The sequence below is a fragment of the Populus nigra genome, chromosome 15 (assembly GCF_951802175.1).
Source record: "Populus nigra chromosome 15, ddPopNigr1.1, whole genome shotgun sequence".
NCBI classification, from domain to species: domain Eukaryota; kingdom Viridiplantae; phylum Streptophyta; class Magnoliopsida; order Malpighiales; family Salicaceae; genus Populus; species Populus nigra.
The window spans coordinates 11,158,195-11,180,112 of record NC_084866.1 but is presented as its reverse complement, the minus strand read 5'-3'; the positions used below and the strand labels follow the sequence as shown (position 1 = coordinate 11,180,112).

Sequence of the window (21,918 nt, the reverse complement as noted above, 5' to 3'; positions counted from 1 at the left end):
AACTCTATAATATTTTGATTCTTTCTTTAATGTTGGTGTGAAAGCAACCGATTACTATATTCGAATTTATCTTTTTTAATTAATTTTTCTTATCTATTTATCTTTTTTTCCTTTTTCCCAATAAAAAAAACATAAAATTGACAAAATCATTAACTCACAAACATATTTAAAAATATAGGGATTAGTTATATAGTTTTATTAAACTACAGGGACTAAAGTGATCAACTAACTCTCTCGTTATGTCCTCCAGCTCTTTGTAACAAGCCAATCGTACTAAACAGTCCCTCCCTCTCTCGTGAACGCTCTCTAAAGGCCGTGTGGTTTAGGGTTTAAACATCTCTACAATTACACTAGTCTGTGCCCAAAAATCCTCGAGAGCTTCACAGCCATGGCGAGCACCAAAGTGCAGCGTATTATGACCCAACCCATTGTACGTCTAGTTACTTATTATTTTTGTTCTAGGGTTTTTGATAGTTTCTCTGTTTACTGATATTACCTTTTCTTTTTCCTTGTGAATTTCTGCTACTTCAGAACTTGATTTTCAGGTTTCTTCAAAGTGTAAGTCACTGTTTGCCTCGTTTACTGGTTTTCTCTTCCAGGTCTGCTTATTTTTTGTTGTTTGTTAATGGGTTGTTGAGTTTTAAATCTATTTTTTCTTTTCTATTTTGTGGATGCAGAAAGCTCGCATTCAGATTTGGCTTTTTGAGCAGAAGGACTTGAGGATTGAAGGCCGAATCATTGTAAGTTTTGAATTGAACCAATATAAAGTTTACTTGGGTTGATTTGTTTTATGGATGACGCGCTTTTATGTAGGAAAATGTATATATGCATGTTTGTTTGTGCATTCCACTTGGTATTTTTATTGTAAGGTTGCTACTGGCACCTCATGAGGCCGTTCTGGTTGTTAACTGCTTAGAGAAGAGCGTATCTGTTTATGTGCTGGTACATGTAATTTTATTTGAATTTAATGTGAATAGCTTTTACGATTAGTGGAAATGGGTGGATAAAATTTTATAGGTTACATGAATAGAATATTTACATTCTCAACTCAGTTGTGCTTATTTTATTTGACATGCTGTGGAGTCTGCGTAATCTCAGTCTTATAGGATTTATGCATCTGCATAATTGATACTTTACTATCATAAAATATTTTATTCATACCTACACCTTCTCTCCTTGATTCCGTGGATAATATTGTCTTCAATCTCCTCTTTTGGCATGTTGGGATCTAGGCATCTATAAGGCAAATTGAACTTAACTCATCACTGATGCACCTAATTTAATGTTGATTAAGGTGTTGAGGCAGTTGTGATGCATATATACCTCCCTTACTGTTGCTTAACTTGAAAGTGAAACACTTGAATTCAAAGGAGCTCCCAACTTCTGGTTTATTCCAATTATGGTTTTGCCAATAAGAACTAATTGTCAACAAACATCATGCTTCATTGGTTATCTTTTTGAATATGCCTAGTTGACTGGTTTATGCCTTAGAAAAAAATCTATGATGGCAAGGCAAAGCATTGGTAGGACAATTGTACTAGGGATGGCATCTAAAAGGTTCCTAGACCGAACAGTTGTCAGTTGTCACAGTTGCATATTTCTCTTAATACTCATCTTTTACGCAAATTCTTTTATTCTCCAACACCCACTTTATGAACTTCCCCAATACATATATATTAAGCCATGACCAATATGCATATCAAATGAAAACATTTTTTCCCCATCTCCCACACCCTTCCCACACATCCATGAAGAAACAGATTTGAGACCAACACTCTTTATTTTACTATAGAAAAGAATTGGGCAGAAATCTGTAGTATTTCTAGGGTCTTGCATGGTGATAGGAGAGCCAAATTTGCTAGCATAATCATTTGGTTGAATTTCTTATATACTCTCGATGACATTGTGTCACAATGCATTAGGTCTAGATGTAAGGGCCACGACCTTATTTCCTTCAAACAAATGTTCTTCTAAACTAGGTGTTGCATAACAAAACAGCTATCAAGGAACCAACTAATCTCTTCTTATCTTTGCTTTTTGTGACTGCCTAACTTGCTCAAATCATCTTGTGTCTGCTTAGCCACTACCACATAGATTTAGATAAGGATATGTAATAAAGAGGAAAATGAGGATTGAGTACATCTCCCCACCCAGCCATGTGCTTGGAAACTTGGCCAAAGAAGCCCAATAGGTAACAGACAATATGCAATAGATTTCCATCAAGAACTTCTAGATTACTCTTTGGCCATTACTGCATTGTGTATCTGTCGAAAGATTGGGAAGAATTGCCATCTACCACTGTTTATATATATATGTTGTGGAAGTTTTTTCTAGATGTTGCTATATTAGCAGCTCATCTGGAAAAACTTCTCTCTTTCCTAGTAGAAATGGTAATGTGTTGCCAACAAACTGCAGATAGCATGCTATTAGTATAACCCTCTAATAAGATCTCCACTTTCTTTTAAACCATTTTACTTTTAAGAATCAACCTCATCAGCAAAAATGAGAGAGCATAAAAGGATTGACAATCTGATCAGAGTCAACACTCTGACCCTATCTTTCAGTTTTCTTAATAGATTTTTCTTCTGTTTGCAGCTTCGAAATATCCTTGTATTGTTAAAGTCTACCTTAAATCATTGAAATCTAGTTTTCTCCTATGTTCTTGTCTTCTTTTTGGCAAAATCTTGTCAAACAAATTTTTCAAGAAGATAGGGGTCGTAGGTACTCAGAACTGAACAAATCAGTTGATTCTCCTTGCAAACTCATTCTTTAAAAGCTTGAAGCCTTTTGGAGGATTAGCTTCAAGATCCAGAGGAAAGTGATCATACATAGAGTCTATAATACATTAGAAGCTCATTTAATTGGTCATTTATTTGAACGGAACTGCATTTTGTTTTTCACTCTTTTTTGGTGTTTCTGTTCTATTTGCGTGAACATATTCATTTATGACTTTATCATATGTTTCTTCCTTGATCATATGTGAGTAATGACTTTGGTTAAGAGGCATTATATAAACATTGTTTGGGCATGGCACACAAACCAATATTGTAGTTTATAGCACATCTACTTATAATACTTAGACGTAATCAGATAAAAATTAATAGGCTCTTGCAAGTAGCTGAGTGGTTTTATGAACAAGTGGTGTTTACTTTGAAACTGTGTAAGAGTCCATACTTGCAATTTTCTGAGTATAAATTGTATAGTATATGTGTTATGATTAGTAGTGTTCTTTGTGGCCTTGCACAACTCCCTCTGAGGATGATATAGAAGCACATATTTTGGGACTACACATCTGTGCCTTGAGCTGGTTTCAGATTTTCAGGTGCTTCAGGGATTAACAAGTCCTTTAAAAGTAATCATCACCCATCCAATTCCCCATTTCAGATGTCTTTTGGATTTCTTGCTGAACAATAGAAGATAGAAAATGCTTACCTTTTGGTTTCCAAACACTTGTTCTCTGGGACTTGCACATACAAGCCTGGAGCATATCCATGGTCAGCTTTTATATTGCTTCGCTTCTGAGTCATTCTGGTGTTTTTATGGTTGGCAGGGGTTTGATGAGTACATGAATTTGGTTTTGGAAGATGCTGAAGAAGTCAATATCAAGAAAAAGAGCAGAAAGTCTTTAGGTAATTACATTCTTATTTTTTCACCTCTTTCTATTATTTATGCGTGCTCTAAGATACATCTTTTATGTTTTACAGGAAGGATTCTTCTTAAAGGAGACAACATTACTCTGATGATGAACACGTAAGCTGAACCAAAACTCCCTATGCCCCCCCCCCCCCCCCCTCCTCATATGTTCCTAACGGTTTTATTTTATGACATCACAGGGGAAAGTAATGGTCATTCCTGGTTCTTTAAGTGGAGGTTCAGTGGAACAGCTTTGGGTATCAAATATTAGTAGGTTATTAATGAAAAGAATGTTCATGCAATGAATGTGTCTTTGCACTTGACTTGGCAATGTATGCTTGCTTTAGATATTTTTCCTGCATGCATTTTTGTATCTAATTTGCAAACCCCTGGCATGTCAATTTTCAGCCGCTGTTTAGAAATCTTGATGACATGGCCTCCATGTGATGGGTGTAGGTAGGGTATTCACAATCTTACCCCGGTAAATTGCGTTGCTTGCTTGTTAAGGTTCACAGGTTCAGGTTGCAGTGGTTGCGTTTGCTTCTTTTTTGGTTTTTTGGTCCTCCCTTTTGAATGGCGTGCTGTTTTTATTGGATACCATGCCACTGTGAGACCTCTCACAGCATAATGTGGATTGTTGTAGTAACCTTTTGTTTTGGTCATCGTTTCTTTTTTTTCTTCTCAATTGAATCTTTTTGTGGTTAAAGTGATGGTCAATTGCTTCTTATTTGCCAAGAAAGGCAAGATTGAAAGATAAAAGAACCAAAGTGGACAAAGCATGGAAAATAGGTGGCAATTTAAAAGTTTATGCAAAAATTTTAGTTTGGTCCTACTTTTCAATTTTTAAATTTTTGGTTGTTTTAGTTTTTTAAAATTCAATTTTATTTTAAAATTTTATTTATTTATTTTTTTAATTTCTAGTTTGAAAGAAAAAAGAAAGAGCAGTTGGATTTAGGTTGAAGAGACCATCTTGATTGATGCTGATTATGTTGATAAAAAAAATTAATTTTGGTGTTAATAAGTTTTATTTAATAATGAAAGTTTCATCTAAGTGTTCATTGTATGGTGTTGAGATATGTTTTTAATTTGGGTTAATTTTAGTTTTTTTATTTATTAGTTTTTGAGTTATTTGAGGTCTTGAATGAGTTTATAAAAACTTTTATAGTGTTTTCGATTTTTTAGATATAAAATATCAAATGGCCAAGCTTTTTGCAGTCCATCTGGTTGCAACGACTATGTTCTTAAAAAAAAATTAAAGGCATCCATCTTTTAATAAAAAAAAAAATAAGAGGCCTGACCAACGTGCATGCATGACTAGTTTTGTGATGTTATATAGACTAAAAAATAATTTGAATTTTTTTATTGGATGCCATTGAAGTTCCAATTTTTTAAAGAAATCATTTCTCTTTTATTCTATGATTTTATTTGATCGCCGTATGTTTTGTTTGTTGTTTGATTAAATATTATTTGTTTTTTTCATGAAATCTTATAATATTGTTTTTTATAATATTAGTGGCGCTCTATTCTTTACAGTCCTTCATAATAGTTTTTTGACCCGCAATAAAAATATTAATTGCTGCTAAAAAAAAATACATTGCTAGCTATATATTTTATTTTGGTAATTTTTTTTATCCAAGTCGTAACCGAGTGCTAGTTAATGAACTTTGTGTGGGATCTCAACTAGACGTGTAATCTTATAGGTATTATAGGTACAATTAGTGGGCATATAACTCAGCAAGAAACTCCTCCATCTTTCGCGGTCATCAGCAATGTATATACACACAATGAAATCCTAACATAACACACTTTCGTTTTTTAGTTCGAAAAACACAAATCATGTAAGATGCTGTTGTCGGCTACTGTCTCACAACCTTGGATTTACACACAAATAAGATGTATGCTTCTCCAGCATCCCAGATTCTCAGGCATCACTAAAAGATAGCGCACCAAGTTCGTTGGAATCTCTTCAGCAGAAAGCTTCTCCTGCAAACAACGATGAATCAGCCCCGCCATCCAAGAAGGCAAAAAGCTCCACGTCTTTGTTTGTAAACACTTATCTTACAATGGACTCATTAACTGATTGGAAGTATAGTAAATGTTGTTTTTTAAAGTTTTTTCATTTGAAAATATATTTAATTTAAAAAAAAAAACACGGTTGGACTACAATGACAAATAAAATCTGAGTAATTAATGAATTAGAATGCCTAATTACAACTTGCATTCAACCATCCCTATCAAAATGTTGAAAACAGATAGGAAACATTATCTTTACATATGGTCATTCAGAGTTTCCCACCTAACATCAAACGATCAGTACCATTCACTCTTTTCAGCCCTTCAATTTCATTTATCTCATATTAGACTGATCCTCATTAGTATATTGATCCTCCTCTGCTACACATTCGAACCAAAACGATTTACAACTGTTTTCTATAAATTAAATTGTTGTTTTCTGTCAATTCAATCAACTTTCTCAGCTGCGACGCCACAAGAATCTAACTTGCTGTCTTCAATGTTGTTCACAGGAACTCTGATATGGACACAGCACCACCAGAAACATGTGAAGCCCTTTTTTGACACAAACTTTTTGATTGTATAAATCATACCTAAACATGTGAAGCCCCATTAATTGGCTATGTTATCAGCTAAGCTTTGACAGCTAATGCCCAATGCTACATGCATCTAAATCACAGCTAAATTGTGTTTAAGAAACGTTTTGCTAGGTTTGTATAGTAAAGAACTGACCCTCCTTGGCTACGTAATTAGCTAAAATCTTGCACCTACTATCCGATACTACATGTATCGTGCTGTAAATATAAACATCATACAGTACTACTAATATATATATCTTGCTTTTTGTCTACCTCCTTGTATACTTTTTACTGCGATATTTGATTTTTTTGTGAAATGCTTTCTAAGCTCAGGTAAACAAGACACAGATTAATCATTATTTGTGCGGACTGTTGGTTTGGAATAACTAACCGCATGACTTCAACTACCTTTACAAAATCTTACTGCTTATTTTTGGATTCCTTCCCTTCAGCTGCACGCAAAACTTTTTTCTTAAAAATGCTACATTTTCATTCCTCTTCCTAAAAACATTCTCATGTTTGTGCAACACAGTACCCGCTGTGAAATGCAGGTCTCAAACCTAGTACATCCTACACACTGTCTTCCCAATTGGCCTAAATGTATATATATATATATATATGCTGCTTGAGTAATAAATGGAAGTGCACTCGCGCCTCTTGATTCTCAGCACTTCATTTTAGAAAGAGTTACATGTTGATTATCATAGAAATATTCCTTCTATATTATGTTGTGTATCGAGAATGCTTGTTGTTATTAGAAAGTAATATGAAGTTATTTTTAAAATTTTATTTAATAGTTTAAGTTTACATTAAGATGATTTTTGACAGTTGCTTTATTCAATTTTCTAATTAATATAATAATATCGGATAGATTTAAATTAAGACCACCCTATAATAGATTAAACCATTAAACATGAATAATTTACTCATATATATAGAATATAACAATGAAGTTGTAGCTCACTAATATATATTCTTTTTTATTATTATTAACGTAAGTGTCCGAGCCAGCTTGCGCACACCTCAACTAATCCCAAGCCCTGAAGTTAACGACCATGTAAGCCTCCGGTGGCTATCATATTAGCAACCACAAGGAGGTAAACCCCTTGGTTCCAAGCTCTTAATTACCACTAGGTCACCTACTAGATGATTCACTAATATATATTCTTGATTTTGTAAGACGGTGCATTTTGAATCTCGATTTTGCAAGATGGTTGAAGTCTCGAGTTTGAGTTATAATATTATCTATTGGGTTTCTTGAAACGCATATACACAACAAAAATAATAAATTTAGATTTTTTTTAGAGTTTCATGATTTTGTAAGATAGATTTGATGTTGTTTAAGGTTTATATGTAAATTACCGGGAGATCTAATGTTTTTTTTTTTTTTACTTTAAATAATTACTTCAAGGTTTTGGTTTTCGCAAGCTACAAGTCATCCACACAAACCATAACTGAAAAATCTCCTAAATCCTTTTAGGAGAGATGAATTGTTATACACTTGAGTGTAAGCTTTTTTCTTTTGTGTATAGGTGTTACTGTAATATCTTGTTGTACTATCATGTAATGTGTAAAAAATAATAGGTATAATATTCTATTTATATGCAAATCTAAACTCTATAAATGGTAAAATATCAATTTACCCCTTAAATAATATCACATATATTATTTTATGATAGTTTTAGAAATTTATTCAATCAAGTTTCTATTTGATTTTTAAAAAAAAATTGTAATTCCTTGTATTAATTATAATATAATCCTTAATTTCTAAAATTTATTTACAATCAAGACACACTTGATCAATAATCATATTTTAATTTTAATTATTTCATTTTAATATGATAATTTTTTTATTATATTATGAAGTTAATCAAGGTTTAACCTGATCATAAAAAAAAATTACTTTTTAAAAAACATGACCATCTCTCGTTCTTTTTACTTTGGGTTGAAAAATCTTGATACGGTCGCACCATAGTACGTGCCACCAATCCAATATGGCTGAAATAGCAATAATCTTGGACTTATCAACTAGTTCAGTCTATACTTCTTCCTCCTTAACTGGTATGAAGTATGAACACAATAAAGCAACAAATTAAGCAAAGTGAGTGTGAAGTGTGAAATACAATACTGCAAATGTCAGTCAGCGTGCGTGTGTTCTTCCTTTCGCCAAGCACATAGTCATTTGGTTACCATTAGACAGGGAGATTGCTAGATTAAGCCTAATGATTTGCACCTATCTTCTTGCAAATATGCAAGCAATGTGTAAAATTAAGACAAAATCATAATGCCATGTCCATCGAGTGCAAAGCATCTCTGTGTCATCCATCCATGTGAAAAGGGAAACCGTTAGTTTCTTCTAAACGTTTTGATTCATGATAAAAAGGTAAGGTCTCTTTTTGAGTGGCAAATATCCCCACCTGGCCTCCTACCAAATCCAACAACGTGGGACTTTTTCTTAGCCAATGTTGAGGTTTTGGCTTAGATGTCAAGGCATATCAAATACATTCCCATCACCTTTGCTTATACCCCAAAGCACCCTACCATAACACTTAATTCTTCTATCTCGAGGATTCCTTCGGAGAGACTTATCACTTCTCTTCTTGCCACTGTAAAAGGCACATTATGCTTCTTAAACAAGAATAACGCAATGAGAGCTAGCTAATGTGTCATCACCTCCCTCTTCTAACCTTAATCATACGGTTGCTCCCTTCGACATATTATTAAGCCAAGTTTCGGTGCTTCCATCACGTACAATAGAGCAAATAACTGAATACTTTTCCCTTCTCAACTCCAAGATCGATCTTTCGAGCTGGTCGGCCATCCTGGTGGAGACAACATGATCCCTCCAGCTCCTTCCAAAATACTCATTGGCATCTCATCAGACCTAGACGATAGCAACGAGCTTCTTTCATGGGCAATTAGAGTTCTTGCTCAACCAAATGACACCATTGTTGCCATATATGTTCTTGGTCAGGATCTTCAGTGCTACTTCCATGAAAAAATAAATAAATAATTCTCCATGCATAATAACCTTGACTGCACGTATATCTTTGCATTATCTCATCTCAATACCTGCTGATTCAAATCTAAACTATGTAGGAGTGGATACCCAATGTGAACTTCCTTGAGTGAAGTTTGGTTCAAATGAGCTGCATTTATCACATAGATTAGTAACCTACATTGCATCTACTAACACTAGACATGGTAATGTTGTGCATGTTTGATTATATACAGTTGGTGAGGAGTCAAAGAAGAAACAATCGCAGATTCGACAAGCAAAGGCACATGTTATATCTGTGCTTGGAGAGTTTGCCAGGACCTGCCAGTCTAAACAGGTATTTAACAACATTATAAACTTCTGAATGTTTGTCGCTTGCTGAATAATGTATGTTCCAATCTTTCACTACGGCAATATCACTGAAATTAGAAATTATTGTGAATTTTATATCTTTCAGATAGGTTTGGAGGCTAAAGTGGGATTTAATTCTAGTATTGCTAGAGGTCTAATCGAGGAAGCAAAATCCGTTTCAGCTGATTATCTTCTTCTTCGTCGCTTGAGAAACCAATCAAATAGGTAAGGAAACCAGATTAGGTTAGAGAATCCCTATTATGCTTTGATATTATAACTTATAAATGACAACTGTTCTCTTTTTTTGTTTGCCTATATTAGAACTTGGCATCGAGTTATAAGGTTTTGTTTCGAGCATGCCTCAGAAACCTGCACAGTACTTTCATTAGGGAAATCTGAAAGACGGCCGGATTCGGCAACTACAAGAGGTTAGTTTCATTGTAAAGGAAAATGCATGCAGATAGAATGTAACTTCCTCTAGTGTTAAGTGTTGACCTATCCAGTCATTCACTTATGGCAGAGACTCATCAACCAAGTTCAAGGTGGTTGAGCAAGAACGATGATGGTAACACTCATAGCGGCAGGACTTCCTCCTCTGTTGAAAAGCATATAAACTCAGAAACAAAGAGACTGAACTCTTCACCAAGAACTGTTTTATATGAAATTGAAACAGAATCTCACAGTACAGAAGATGATACCTTCAGTTTCGGAGGCTCAAGCACTACAGAGTCCCCTCCTCTGGCTACCAATTTCAATGGCCAATCAAAGACGAAGAAGCAGACGTCTACCTGTAAACTTATCTCCTCAATTTTTGCTTCACCAATGAGAAAAATAAATAGGAGTGTTTCCAACAAACAAAAGCAACAGTCTTTGTTAAAATGCTTCACCTATGAGGAAATTGCGAATGCCACAAACAACTTCCACCCAGGTAAACTACCACTGAGCTTATGTGGTGTATGTGCTAGCTTTCTGATTCAGTGACTAATAAATCAAATTAATTCAGAAGTCTTATGCCTCTTTTTTTTTCTTGAGTATCATCAGACAATATAGTAGGTCGAGGAGGGTATTCAGAAGTATATAGAGGTGATCTTTCTGATGGCAGAACTATTGCGGTAAAGATGCTAACCAAAGACAACAAGGATGTTACTAAAGAGAAAGAGTTCCTGCTGGAATTGGGAATTATTGGACATGTCAGCCATCCCAATACTGCAAACTTACTTGGCTGCTGCATTGAAAATGGACTCTACCTGATTTTCAATTTCTCTCAGAATGGAAATTTGGCATCTGCATTGCACAGTAAGAAGTTACTTCACTTATTCTTCTCAATGACTCTGGAATGCTACTCAATAAAGATTTGAAAATGTTGGTTATAGCAAAGGATATGTTAACATTCTACAGAAATGGAACAGTTTTATTTCTTAGTTCAGAAATCATTCATGATTTGAAGATGATGAAATAAATTATTGTTGTTTATTTAACAGATTGTTTTACGGATGATCATCAGGTAAAACAGGTGAGTCACTTCAGTGGCCAGTAAGACACAAGATTGCCCTTGGAGTGGCTAGGGGTCTGCATTATCTCCACAAATGCTGCAAGCACCGGATAATACATCGTGACATAAAAGCCTCTAATGTTCTTCTAGGACCTGATTATGAGCCACAGGTGAATGAACTTTGCAAGCAAACTCTTCCACTATTCTAATCTTAAAAGCTGATGAAGGGTTAAAGGGATGATAAGCTGGCATTCGTTTTTCTGTAGATAACTGATTTTGGACTTGCGAAATGGCTTCCTAACAAGTGGACTCACCATGCTGTGATTCCAATTGAGGGTACATTTGGATACATAGCACCGGAGTACTTCATGCACGGAATTGTGGATGAGAAAACTGATGTTTACGCATTTGGAGTTCTTCTTTTGGAGATCATAACCGGCCGGAGGCCTGTGGACTCATCGAAGCAAAACCTTCTTTTATGGGTATGTGATAATTGGATTCTGCCCTTGATCGATTACCAATACCTATACTACTTCAAATTTCAACAATTTAAACAACTGTAATGGGAATCCCAGCTACATAATGTTACCAGGAGATAACCTCAATGGCTAGTTAGGAGTTCTGACTTGTAAATTCAAGTCTGTCAAAAACTGAACTGGAAGTTCTTGTTCTCTCTAAGTCATTCCAATTCATTTCATTTAAATGGTTTGCATGTGTAGGCAAAGCCTCTGATGGAATCTGGAAACATCATGGAACTAGCAGATCCGGAATTGAAAGGAAAATTTGATCCAGACCAAATGCATAGAGTTGTGCTAACAGCTTCATATTGTGTGAGACAATCCTCACCATGGCGTCCATCAATGAGTGAGGTGAATATACATTATTATGTGCTAGGTCATGCACTTATAGTCCATATGAGATGGCAACCATCTAACCTGATTGAACCCATTTCCTGTTTTCTTTGCTTTCTTTGTAGGTGTTAGAGCTTCTAACCGGCGGCCATGACTCTGAAGTTGCAAGAAGCTGGAGGATGCCAAAGTTTACATCTGATGAGTTGGATGATTACTCCGTGACTTTTGGATATGATGTTGCAGTTGATATTGCTTCGGAGGATTATTTGTAAGCAGATAATCTTTTTGTTTCCCTTTTTATTTAATGTCTTAGGCTTTTTCCTGGCATGAAAGGAATATAGTTCTTCAGACTACGAGTCTGTAACAGGCTAAAAACACAGGTTCTTGTTTCAGTTCTATGTAACTTGTGCGTTTCTATATACTTTGGGATTAATTTCTAGTGCTGTCAAGAGTGGAAATGTTTCTTAACCTTTTTATTTTCCATTTTGTTGGAACACTTCCATTGATTCAACTTAGCTAGGGATTACCTTATTAGTGGTAAGAGTACTGGATCAAGTGAACTGAATCAGTAGTCACAAAAAGACATGGAATCTTATAGGAAGGAACAATTAAATAGTAAAAAAACACTATAATCAAACCCATTAATGCCTAAAAAATAGATTAATTAACAGTAATTGAGTATTAAATTACTAACCTGATAACTTTGTTAAATATTAATCCTCTCGAACTTCAATACTAATTCCCCTTGTCAATGCTTCTTAATTGCAAAAGGAGGAAGGAGAGAGAATTCTTCCCGTTAATAAAGAGAGAGAATCTTATTTGTAATTACCTTTATAGTCTTGTTTAAATTGTTAAAATGAGAAAATGTTGAAGTATATCGTTGCCTAAATAAATTTGAACTCAATATTAACCTCTCAAAAATTAGGAAGGTCAACAACTCTTTAAAAATATATATATATATATATATATATATATATATATATATATATATATATTATTTTTTTGAATTGTTGCGATGTGCTGATATCAAAAATAATTTTTAAAAAATAAAAAAATATTATTTTAATATATTTCCGAGCGAAAATCACTTTTAAAAATAATCGCTACCACACTTCCAAACATCCCAAATAAGAAAACATCGGTGACTATTATGTTACATGAATTAAATTTATCTGCATTAAAGTTTTAAGGAGTTGAAGAAGGAAACATCCACCCAATAAAGAAAATCATCAATCTAATTTCTTCATTTTATTTTTTTCCTGAGTGATCTTCCAATAAATCAATAATTGACTTATCTTCCTAAAAGCTTCATCAACTTGGAGTATATTTATGGACATTTAATATTAATAACATTTCAACAACACTTTGGTTTTTCTAAAGGAAAAAAAAAACACTTTTATTTGCAGAATATTATTTTTCTCTTAAAATAAATTTGAGATTCACACACACACACACACATTAACATTGAAAATCTAACAGCAAGACCAAATAAAAGAACCCATTATAGAGGTTGGGCTTGGACCTATATTAGCAAGTGTATCGTAGGAGCATCAAAAATTCAAAATCCCTATTTGGGGGCATCACTCAAAAAATTGCCGGCAGCCTTCAAGAATCATGTTGAAAAGTAAAAAAAAAAAAAAAAAAGGGGTCCCGGATCGATTGCATCCTCTACTTTTAGATCCCAGAGTCTCCAAACAATAATAGAGCCTGCCTAATGGGCAACTCAGAAGGGCACAGGTACTAAAGATACACCACATGTATGAGCCTGATGGGCAGATGCAGAACAGCACATGTGACATGTATCAACTTGTTTGGCAACACGGTTGGGCCACGTATTAGTTATAAATTTAATTATTATTTTTTGAGTTTTTTATTGTTTTGATGTTTTGAATACTAAAATAAATCTTAAAAATAAAAAAAATGTTATTTTGATTTATTTCAAAGTAAAAAACACTTTAAAAACAAATATTATCATAATGTTCATACCAAATCAAATATCATCCAATCTTTGACCCCTTGTTTTTCTAAAAATTTTCAAAATACAAGAAAAAAACAAAAAAAATGAGCAATAAAAAAAATAAAAATAAAAAAACATACTAGCAAGAGCAAGCTGGGAAGGATTTCACGCACATGGAGGAATTAAACTGGAGTTTGGGATATAATTGGGAGCCCAATTAAACCCCATTAAATCCAAGACTAAGAGACTATATAAATTCAAAACCAAATTAAATGGCTATTACATGAATTTGCATAAAAATTAAGTCTGGGGACTTTAATTAGATTTTTGATAGATCAATTTGATTTAATTATGGTTTCAATTAAAAGTTTAGTTAAGTTTAAGAATTAATTTGGGTCAAATTAAAAGATTTAATTAAGTGCAAAGACTTAATTAGACTTTTAATTAGTCAAATTAATTTTATTAAGGACTTAACTGGTAAAAGATTAAGATTGAAAGTGTAATTTGAGATTTATTTAGAAAATTAAAATTTTAAAGGACCAAATTTAATTTCTACAAAGTCAATTAGGTGAAAACAGGAACAAAATTACAAGAAAAAATAAATTTTTTGGGTCAATCAATGATAAAATTGAAGAATTTCAAGACCATGAGCTTACTTGTAAGAGACATGAGACTTTAGAAGCTGAAATTGAAGAAAATCAAAGGTTGAATGATCAATTGAAGATCAATTTGCATAAATCCAAAACCAAGGACTTCGGTTGATGTTTTTGGAACTCTGTAAGGGCAAAATTGAATTGATTTCTAAAGTTCAATTAAGGATCTAATTGAATAAATTAAAAGATTGATATTAAAATTGAGAAAGAAGAAACCTAATTCAAACCTTAAGCACCAAAACGACATTGTTTCCTTCTTTTATATATATATATATAAAAGAAGGAAACGATGTCATTTTGGGAAGCATTGTAGATTGTCTTTAATGTCTCGTGAGACAGAATGAATAGGCAACTGATTTTCTTATTTTGCAAAGATGAAAACTCTTTCTCTCCTTTACACAAGACAAAAAAACACCTTTATTTACACCTTATCACTTGTACTCTTGCCTAGACAATATAACAACCATTTTACAGCACTGAACATACTACTATATAGAGCTAAGAACCTACACCCAAACCAGTTTCAGGCCAGTTGTTCTTATACTATAACAACATCAAAGGAGGAGATGTAATGAGGGCATATCAATAGCCAAAAAAGGGACATGATAATCTTTCAAAATCACTATAAGAAAATGGAGATAGAGATAAAGAAAGGAGGATTTTTTTTCCCATAGAAAAAACTAAAGCAAAAATACACCTTCACCAATTCTCTCTCACCGTCCTCAAACACTATCTAAAATAAAAGCACCCTTATATCATTTTTTTTTAATTTTTTTAACCCAGAAAACAAACCTTTCTCTTTCCTACAATCCTCATCATTTTTCTTCCCTCTTTTTTTCTTTCCATGGTAACATTAAGCATCAGCAACCCTTCCATCTTCAACCAACAACATCTTCTTACAGTAGACCCACAGCTAGTACCAACAACATTGCCTCATCGAGAACCCGTAACAAGTTCTAGTATCTCCTTACAATGTGACCAACTTCAGTAGCTTTGGTTCAACCATGAACAAATAGCAAGTTTCTCCCCCAATCCAACAACGACAGTAACTCTACCATTCACCAGAATCTCCATCATGAGCCATCATCTTCACGGCAAACTAGTAAAGGCAACAAGTAAACCCAGGCAAGTAATCCTCCTCCCTTTTCTTTTGTTATTGTATGATTTAGCTTGCAAAATATGAATTATTTCACATTTTGCATAGGCTAATGACTTGGTCATAGAGTTGGACCAGTGACCAAGTTTTTATGGGTTGGACTTAAACCCAACTTATATGATTGAGTTGAATCCAACCTAATTGTATAAAAAGGAAAATGGGCTTGTTGGGTCATTTGTTGACCTAACAAAACAAGTGGACCAAGCCTGATCTCAGCCCGTACACATTTCTAGACCAAGCCCAAACCCATCCTTAATAGCGTGTCTAACACCCCACTTTTTTCTTAAGATATAAGGTTTTGTTTGGTTATTTAGAATGTGTTTGTTAAATACACGCTTAAGACATTTTTAATGCCTCATACCTTAAGTTAAAAGTATGTTTGTCAAACACACCCTAAGCCTTTGTCTTTTAGTTTTTAATATGCCTTTGTTTTTTTATATATAGCCAAATGGACATTTAAAATTATTTTTTTTAATTTCATTATTTCATATTTTATTATCTGAGAATTGTTTTTTATGCTTTTTTGTTTATAGATTTATCTCAATTCTTTATTAATGGTCAAGAGGTTAGCATATTAACATCACTAACTCGAATTTTTATTAAAGAAATAAAAGTCCATTTTTCTTTTTTCTTTTTTTTTAAATGATATGGCCTATAGGCATCATCTTCTTCGTAAATGAAAAGTTATTTGCACATGTCTTTTAGGAATTTTAACTTATGTTTGTGATAATTCAAAAAAATACCTTTCACGTTTTTAATTAAGAAGTTGGTGGCAATCTTGACAATGGATTGATTGACGTTTGTGTTTGAAATTGCACACACGTCTTTTCGATAAAAAGGACGTGGGGATGAGAGTTTCGAGAGAGCATGGACAGTGAGAAATGGCCATTTGAAATTACGTTACAAACAGTAATTTTTTAAATTTTAATTTTTTATTTGAAATTAATTTTTTATATATTTTTATATTATTATGATGTACTGTATAAAAAATAATTTTAAAAAAATATTATTTTAAAATATTTCTAAATAAAAAAAATATTTTAAAAAATAACATTACTAAACTCCCACACACCTCATTTAAATACTCATTTTTATTTTATATTGAGCATAAATATACGATGAAGCATAGTGTGGGATGGCTTTTCTAATGTATCTCGCCTCTCTGCTGTCTGAATCTATTCGGGGTTAATAGTGGTTGTTTAAAATATTTTTTATTTAAAAATATATTAAAATAAAATATTTTTATTTTTAAAAAATTATTTTTAACATCAATCAAAATAATCTAAAAATATAAAAAAAATTCATTTTAAATAAAAATAAAATAAAATATAAAAAAAATACAATTTACACTTACGTTTTCAAACGGGTCCTCAAAAGTCATTAGTACAAAAATCACCATTCCATCGAGTCCTGATTCTGACATCCATGATTTTTACAGTAAGAAAGGCCAATTTCTCTCTTTAGATAGAGAAGGCAGTTGCCAAACATCTGGTCAAAGATAGGTGTTGAATGCCCTGATTTGCCCTTTCCTGTCACAGCCTGTCTGGCTGCTATGCCTCGTGAAACGCGAAAACTCCCATATTTCAGTCTGGGAAAGCTCCTTTCTTTCTGGGTCTGTCAAATTCATACAGAACTACCAATAATATGTTTTATTTCCTAAAAGAAAAAAAATTTAGAAACTAGTATACTTTCAACAAGATTTGGGATGGGTAAAAACTCAGACTTTTTTTTAATTTTTTTTGGTTAAAAAAATTGCTTTAATTTAAAAGAAAAATTGGTTAAACTCAGTAAACCCTTTAAATTCATAACTTGATCCTTGTCTTGGATTGATTATCGAGTTGATTGTAAAACTATGATCAACCTCCAATTTAAATTTTAAAATTGTAATAATAATGATTTTATCCTTTTATTAACCCGTAAATTTAGCCTTGCTCTAAGTTGACTTACGAGTTTGGTTTTAAATTTATAATAATAATCATTTTTATTCTTACGTTGATCCAGATCAATGATCAAACAGACCATTGATCAAGGTCTTGCCCCGAGTCAACCTCTAAGTTGGGTTTTAAAACTATAATAATAAATATTTTTTATTTTTAAGCTGACTCGAGTCAACCCGGCACGTGAACCGGGCCTTGTCCTGAGTCCATCTCGTGGTTGAGTTTTAAAATTATGATAATAATCTCTTTAATCCTTATATATCTTAATTGTATAATTTTGAAATTGAGAATTTTTACTAAAATATTTTGGAAATAAAAAATAAAAAAAATTATAGATGGATACATGTCCCCCTTGTATTTTTTATTTTGGAGTATAAAAACTCATTGTACTAAATATTTTTTTATCTTTTTTTTTATTTACGTGGGGTGTCCGGGCCAGCTTGCGCGCACCACGACTATTCCCCACGGTCCACTGGACATCCTGCAAGCTCAGGAGCAGGTTAGGCACCGCAGGGGTGACAGACGTGCACATAGAGGGTCGTTTATCTTTCTTGTTTCTATCACTCTTGTTTTTTAAAAGTAACTAGCATTATCTTAAAACATTTTATTAAATTTTAAATTGTTCGTAACTAATCATTTTCATTAATGATTTTATATATAATTATCATAATTTTCAATTAACTAAATTTGAGAGGTTATATTTTTATTTGGTCCCTTAATATTTATATTTTTATTATGATAATTTCATTCATTATTTTTGTGAAAAAATACTAAATTTAATATTTATTTTTAATGCAATTGCTAGAACAATAGTTAATTTTTGTCCAACTTAAATAAAATTAAGTTTTAATTCATGAAGTAATCTTAATAATAGAACTAAAATTAAGATTATATATAAATTGAGGGACCAAATAAGAGTTTGAGTAGAGCTGAAAGTAGAAGAAATAAGACGACACAATATAGCCCAAGTAGGAAAGAGAGAGAGAGAGAAAGAATAAGAGACTAAAGCCACACAGAAATTCTTATTATTACATATCTAATATCATTGTAAAGTCATTGATGAGATGAAATAAAAAACACTAAAAAAAATTACTTTTAAAGCTTACGGTGAGCGATGCATCATCTGTACTGCTAAAAATTATTATTATCGTTTTTCTGCGTACTCTAGAAACAATTTTTAATTTAATAATAAATCACTCAAATCAATAATAACATGTGTATCTTAATTAATTAGATTCTAAATTTATTATCTAAACATCATCAATTTAAATTTTAAAGCAACTAAAAATATACATGTTAATTTTAAAGTTTATAAGATAACTCAAGGTATATATAAGTTAATCCGGTTATTAATATTAATTAAAAAAATAAAAAATAAAAATAAAACACTCAAAAGTTTACAGTTTGCTCTGACAAGAAATAATGCCATAGATTGTAAAGCGAAATTAATATTGGGAGCAATTGGAGATAGAGATTCGTGATCTTTCTTGAGAAAGGAAGAAGTCCCAGCAAAGTAAAAAAAAAAAAAAAAGAGTTCAATAGATTAGCAGGAAGACCAAATCCAAAAACCCTTTTAAAAGAAAATGGAGTTACAGAAGGAAAAGAGGTAAATGGGGCTTTTGACCTGAAAAGCAAAATTTCAAGAGCAAAAGCCTTAGCTGCAACGTGATTAATATTGTTGCCTATAAAACGAAGGGCTACACTTCAACTGATCCGTTTAAGGATTCGTCTAAGATTTACAGATTACAGTAATCAGCATTAAAAGAGGGTAAGACCACCTTACCGTTATTGATTATAGCTGACAAATTACATAATCTTCTAGATAGTAATTAACTGGCTTAAATCCATGATCAAAACGAGGGAACGACACCATATTGGGTATCGGCCATGAAAGGGACAGAGCTCGGAGAGTTATATAGGTTGTCCATATCGGATTCCATTTCGGTTCGTTTTGCGAATCGGCCTTTGATTCTCGGTCTGGTTTCAGCGTAAGCTTTTCGGGAAGCATACCGTATGGTCTTTTCGAACTTTCGGTTCTTCCTTCTCTCTCTGTACCTCAAAACTCTAGCTTCACGGTCAATCCCAGCTAACTGAGTTGCTGGTTGATTCGCAGTACAGCCTGAGAGGGGCATGCTTGGATCGGTAGTAGTATTCATGCTTCGGCTGAAAGGATAGGATATGTCGGACATAGAATTCCCATCAGGAACAACACCAGCATCTAGGGAAGACGAAGAAACCTGAAAAAAAATCAACGAAACTTTGTCAGCACCACTACAAATTATGAAACCTTGGTTACAAAGGCGCTTATATATATAATTCTTTTGAGCTTTAATTAAGCAGGTTTTGGTACTTACGCTGTGGCTAAGAGACTGAGATGAGTAGCTGAAAGAAGTGAGTTTAGATCTACAGAAATCAATGTCAAAGCAACTTTCATGATTGATCACCGGAAGCGGAGCTGGTTTGGTTTGCACAGGCACAACGCTATCAGCACCAGCACCAGCACTACCATGAATCTGCTCATAGCTCGCATCAATGGAATTCTGATACTCCAATTCAAGAAACGGATCAATTTCAGAGAAAAACATGTCTCCAGTCTTCACAACAGGATTCTCGATTTGGAGCTTTGAATTATGGTCATGTGTTGTGTGATTACTCTGTAACAGCCACGAAACACCCTCTACATCATCGTTCTGATCATATCCAGACACACCATTTTCACCAGGTATTAGAATATTAAACGCCGTGGAAGTCTTAACAATTGATTCAGCAGAGTTATAAAAGGGCTCGATTGGGACACGTTCATGACGGCGAGCAAGAGGGTTAGCAGAGTGGATGTCAGCGTCACAAGTGACACAAAGAGCAGCTGCATCAGCTTTGCAAGTAACCGCAGCTGGTGCTTGCTCGCAGACCTCACACATCCACACACGCTCATGCCTGGACATGATTTTGCTATTCACCTGGCTATGGTGAATCTTGGTATCACAATTCAGACACAAAAAAGCAGAGTCGGCCCTGCAAAACGCAGCTGCAGCCGCGGTTTTGCACGAGTCACAACGTTTAGCCGCAACACTCCAACCTCCGGTTAAGTTCTTTAAGCTCTCGACTTCAATTCCCATGTTTTTTCTCTCCCAGTTTCTGATCAAATAAATAGGAAAACCGAAATCTCTTCTTATTTTTTAGGGGGGGTGTTTCTTGATTCTCCAAAATCCCGCAAGAGAGAGTTATCGAATTGGTGGTTTGGGATTTGTGGGGGCTATAAGAGTAAAGAGTCGGATGTGTTGATTGTTATTATCTTTCTTTAAGTCTAGTCAGAGTAAAGGAAAGCTGGGTGCTGATAGGGAAGAAGAGAGCACGTGGAGAGTTCATAGCCAAGTAAAAAGGTTTTTTATTTGTTAAGACAAATAACATGTTTCGGGTTTGGGTTTTTTCGAGGATTTTAATAGTCTTTGTGAGAAGTTGCTGTCACGTGTCTGTGCCGACGTAGGACCCGTTTGCGCTGGGGGGACTCGAGGGAGATGATGACGGTGGTTGCAAAACTTATTGTTTGCTTTTGTGGGGCAAGAATATTTAAAATATATATATATTTTTTAAATAACAACCACGAGTAATGGACTTTGATTCTATATGCTTGCCCTCTGTAAAAATCGCGAGTTGGATGGTAAAAAAAGTAGAAATCTAACCACTGGGTTTGGGCCATGGCCCATACAGAGTGAAATGAAGCCTGCACTCACTCTTTCACCCGATGCATTTCACCTCACTTTGACACTATTCACTCCATGCACGCCCAAACAGCCCTTATTTCACAATTCCATTGTCTAAATAGACTTCTTTTCAGTCCACGTGGACCCGCACAACAACAACCCCCCCCCCCCCTCCCTCTTTTTTCCCACTCATTTTGACCTAAAAAATTATTGGCTTCTTACGTGTATCTTTTTAAGTTCCGAGAACGTGTGTCATAAATCATAATTTTACTTTGAGTTACTTTGAGTAATTAAGATTTATTAATACTTTGAGTTACTAGATAAACAAAATAAGTTATCATAAATCATAATTTTTTTATATTCAATATTTTACTTTTATTTTTATATTTTCTTTTATATTTACTAACTTACGAATTGGAGAGTCTTTCATGGGTACTTATTAGCTTATGAATACTTAAGTCCAAATACAAAACCTATAATCAGACCCATATCTTGGCCCTAGATCATAGCTCGTGGAAAGCCCATTGTGCATGTGAAGTTTTTTCACGAGTTCATCAATAGAAAATAATAAAATTATAAAAACAAAAATGAAAGTTTT

General features: G+C 33.7%; 3 protein-coding genes and 1 non-coding gene across 4 annotated transcripts; 3 read left to right on the top strand and 1 right to left on the bottom strand.

Annotated features, from left to right (window-relative positions):
* The first annotated feature begins 254 nt into the window (after window positions 1-254).
* LOC133674070 (uncharacterized) lies at window positions 255-4,055 on the top strand. The gene is made up of 6 exons (XM_062095039.1): window positions 255-430; window positions 532-558; window positions 678-740; window positions 3,551-3,629; window positions 3,705-3,750; window positions 3,834-4,055. Exons 1-6 carry the CDS (start codon window positions 389-391, stop codon window positions 3,841-3,843), a joined length of 267 nt encoding a protein of 88 aa, XP_061951023.1. The 5' UTR covers window positions 255-388; the 3' UTR covers window positions 3,844-4,055.
* Window positions 3,323-3,428, top strand: LOC133674982 (small nucleolar RNA snoR99). The gene has a single exon (XR_009835310.1). It is a non-coding gene; the product is annotated as a small nucleolar RNA snoR99 (small nucleolar RNA).
* Window positions 4,056-8,938: 4,883 nt separating the features above from the next.
* Window positions 8,939-12,384, top strand: LOC133674306 (probable receptor-like serine/threonine-protein kinase At5g57670). Its single transcript, XM_062095353.1, has 10 exons — window positions 8,939-9,193; window positions 9,459-9,559; window positions 9,680-9,798; window positions 9,895-10,001; window positions 10,094-10,501; window positions 10,615-10,869; window positions 11,078-11,235; window positions 11,332-11,547; window positions 11,785-11,934; window positions 12,042-12,384. Exons 1-10 carry the CDS (start codon window positions 9,061-9,063, stop codon window positions 12,186-12,188), a joined length of 1,794 nt encoding a protein of 597 aa, XP_061951337.1. The 5' UTR covers window positions 8,939-9,060; the 3' UTR covers window positions 12,189-12,384.
* Window positions 12,385-19,162: 6,778 nt separating this feature from the next.
* On the bottom strand, window positions 19,163-20,957 carry LOC133673770 (zinc finger protein CONSTANS-LIKE 5). Its single transcript, XM_062094660.1, has 2 exons — window positions 19,974-20,957; window positions 19,163-19,856 (listed from the first exon to the last, which is right to left on the bottom strand). Exons 1-2 carry the CDS (start codon window positions 20,733-20,735, stop codon window positions 19,470-19,472), a joined length of 1,149 nt encoding a protein of 382 aa, XP_061950644.1. The 5' UTR covers window positions 20,736-20,957; the 3' UTR covers window positions 19,163-19,469.
* Between the last annotated feature and the right edge of the window lie 961 nt (window positions 20,958-21,918).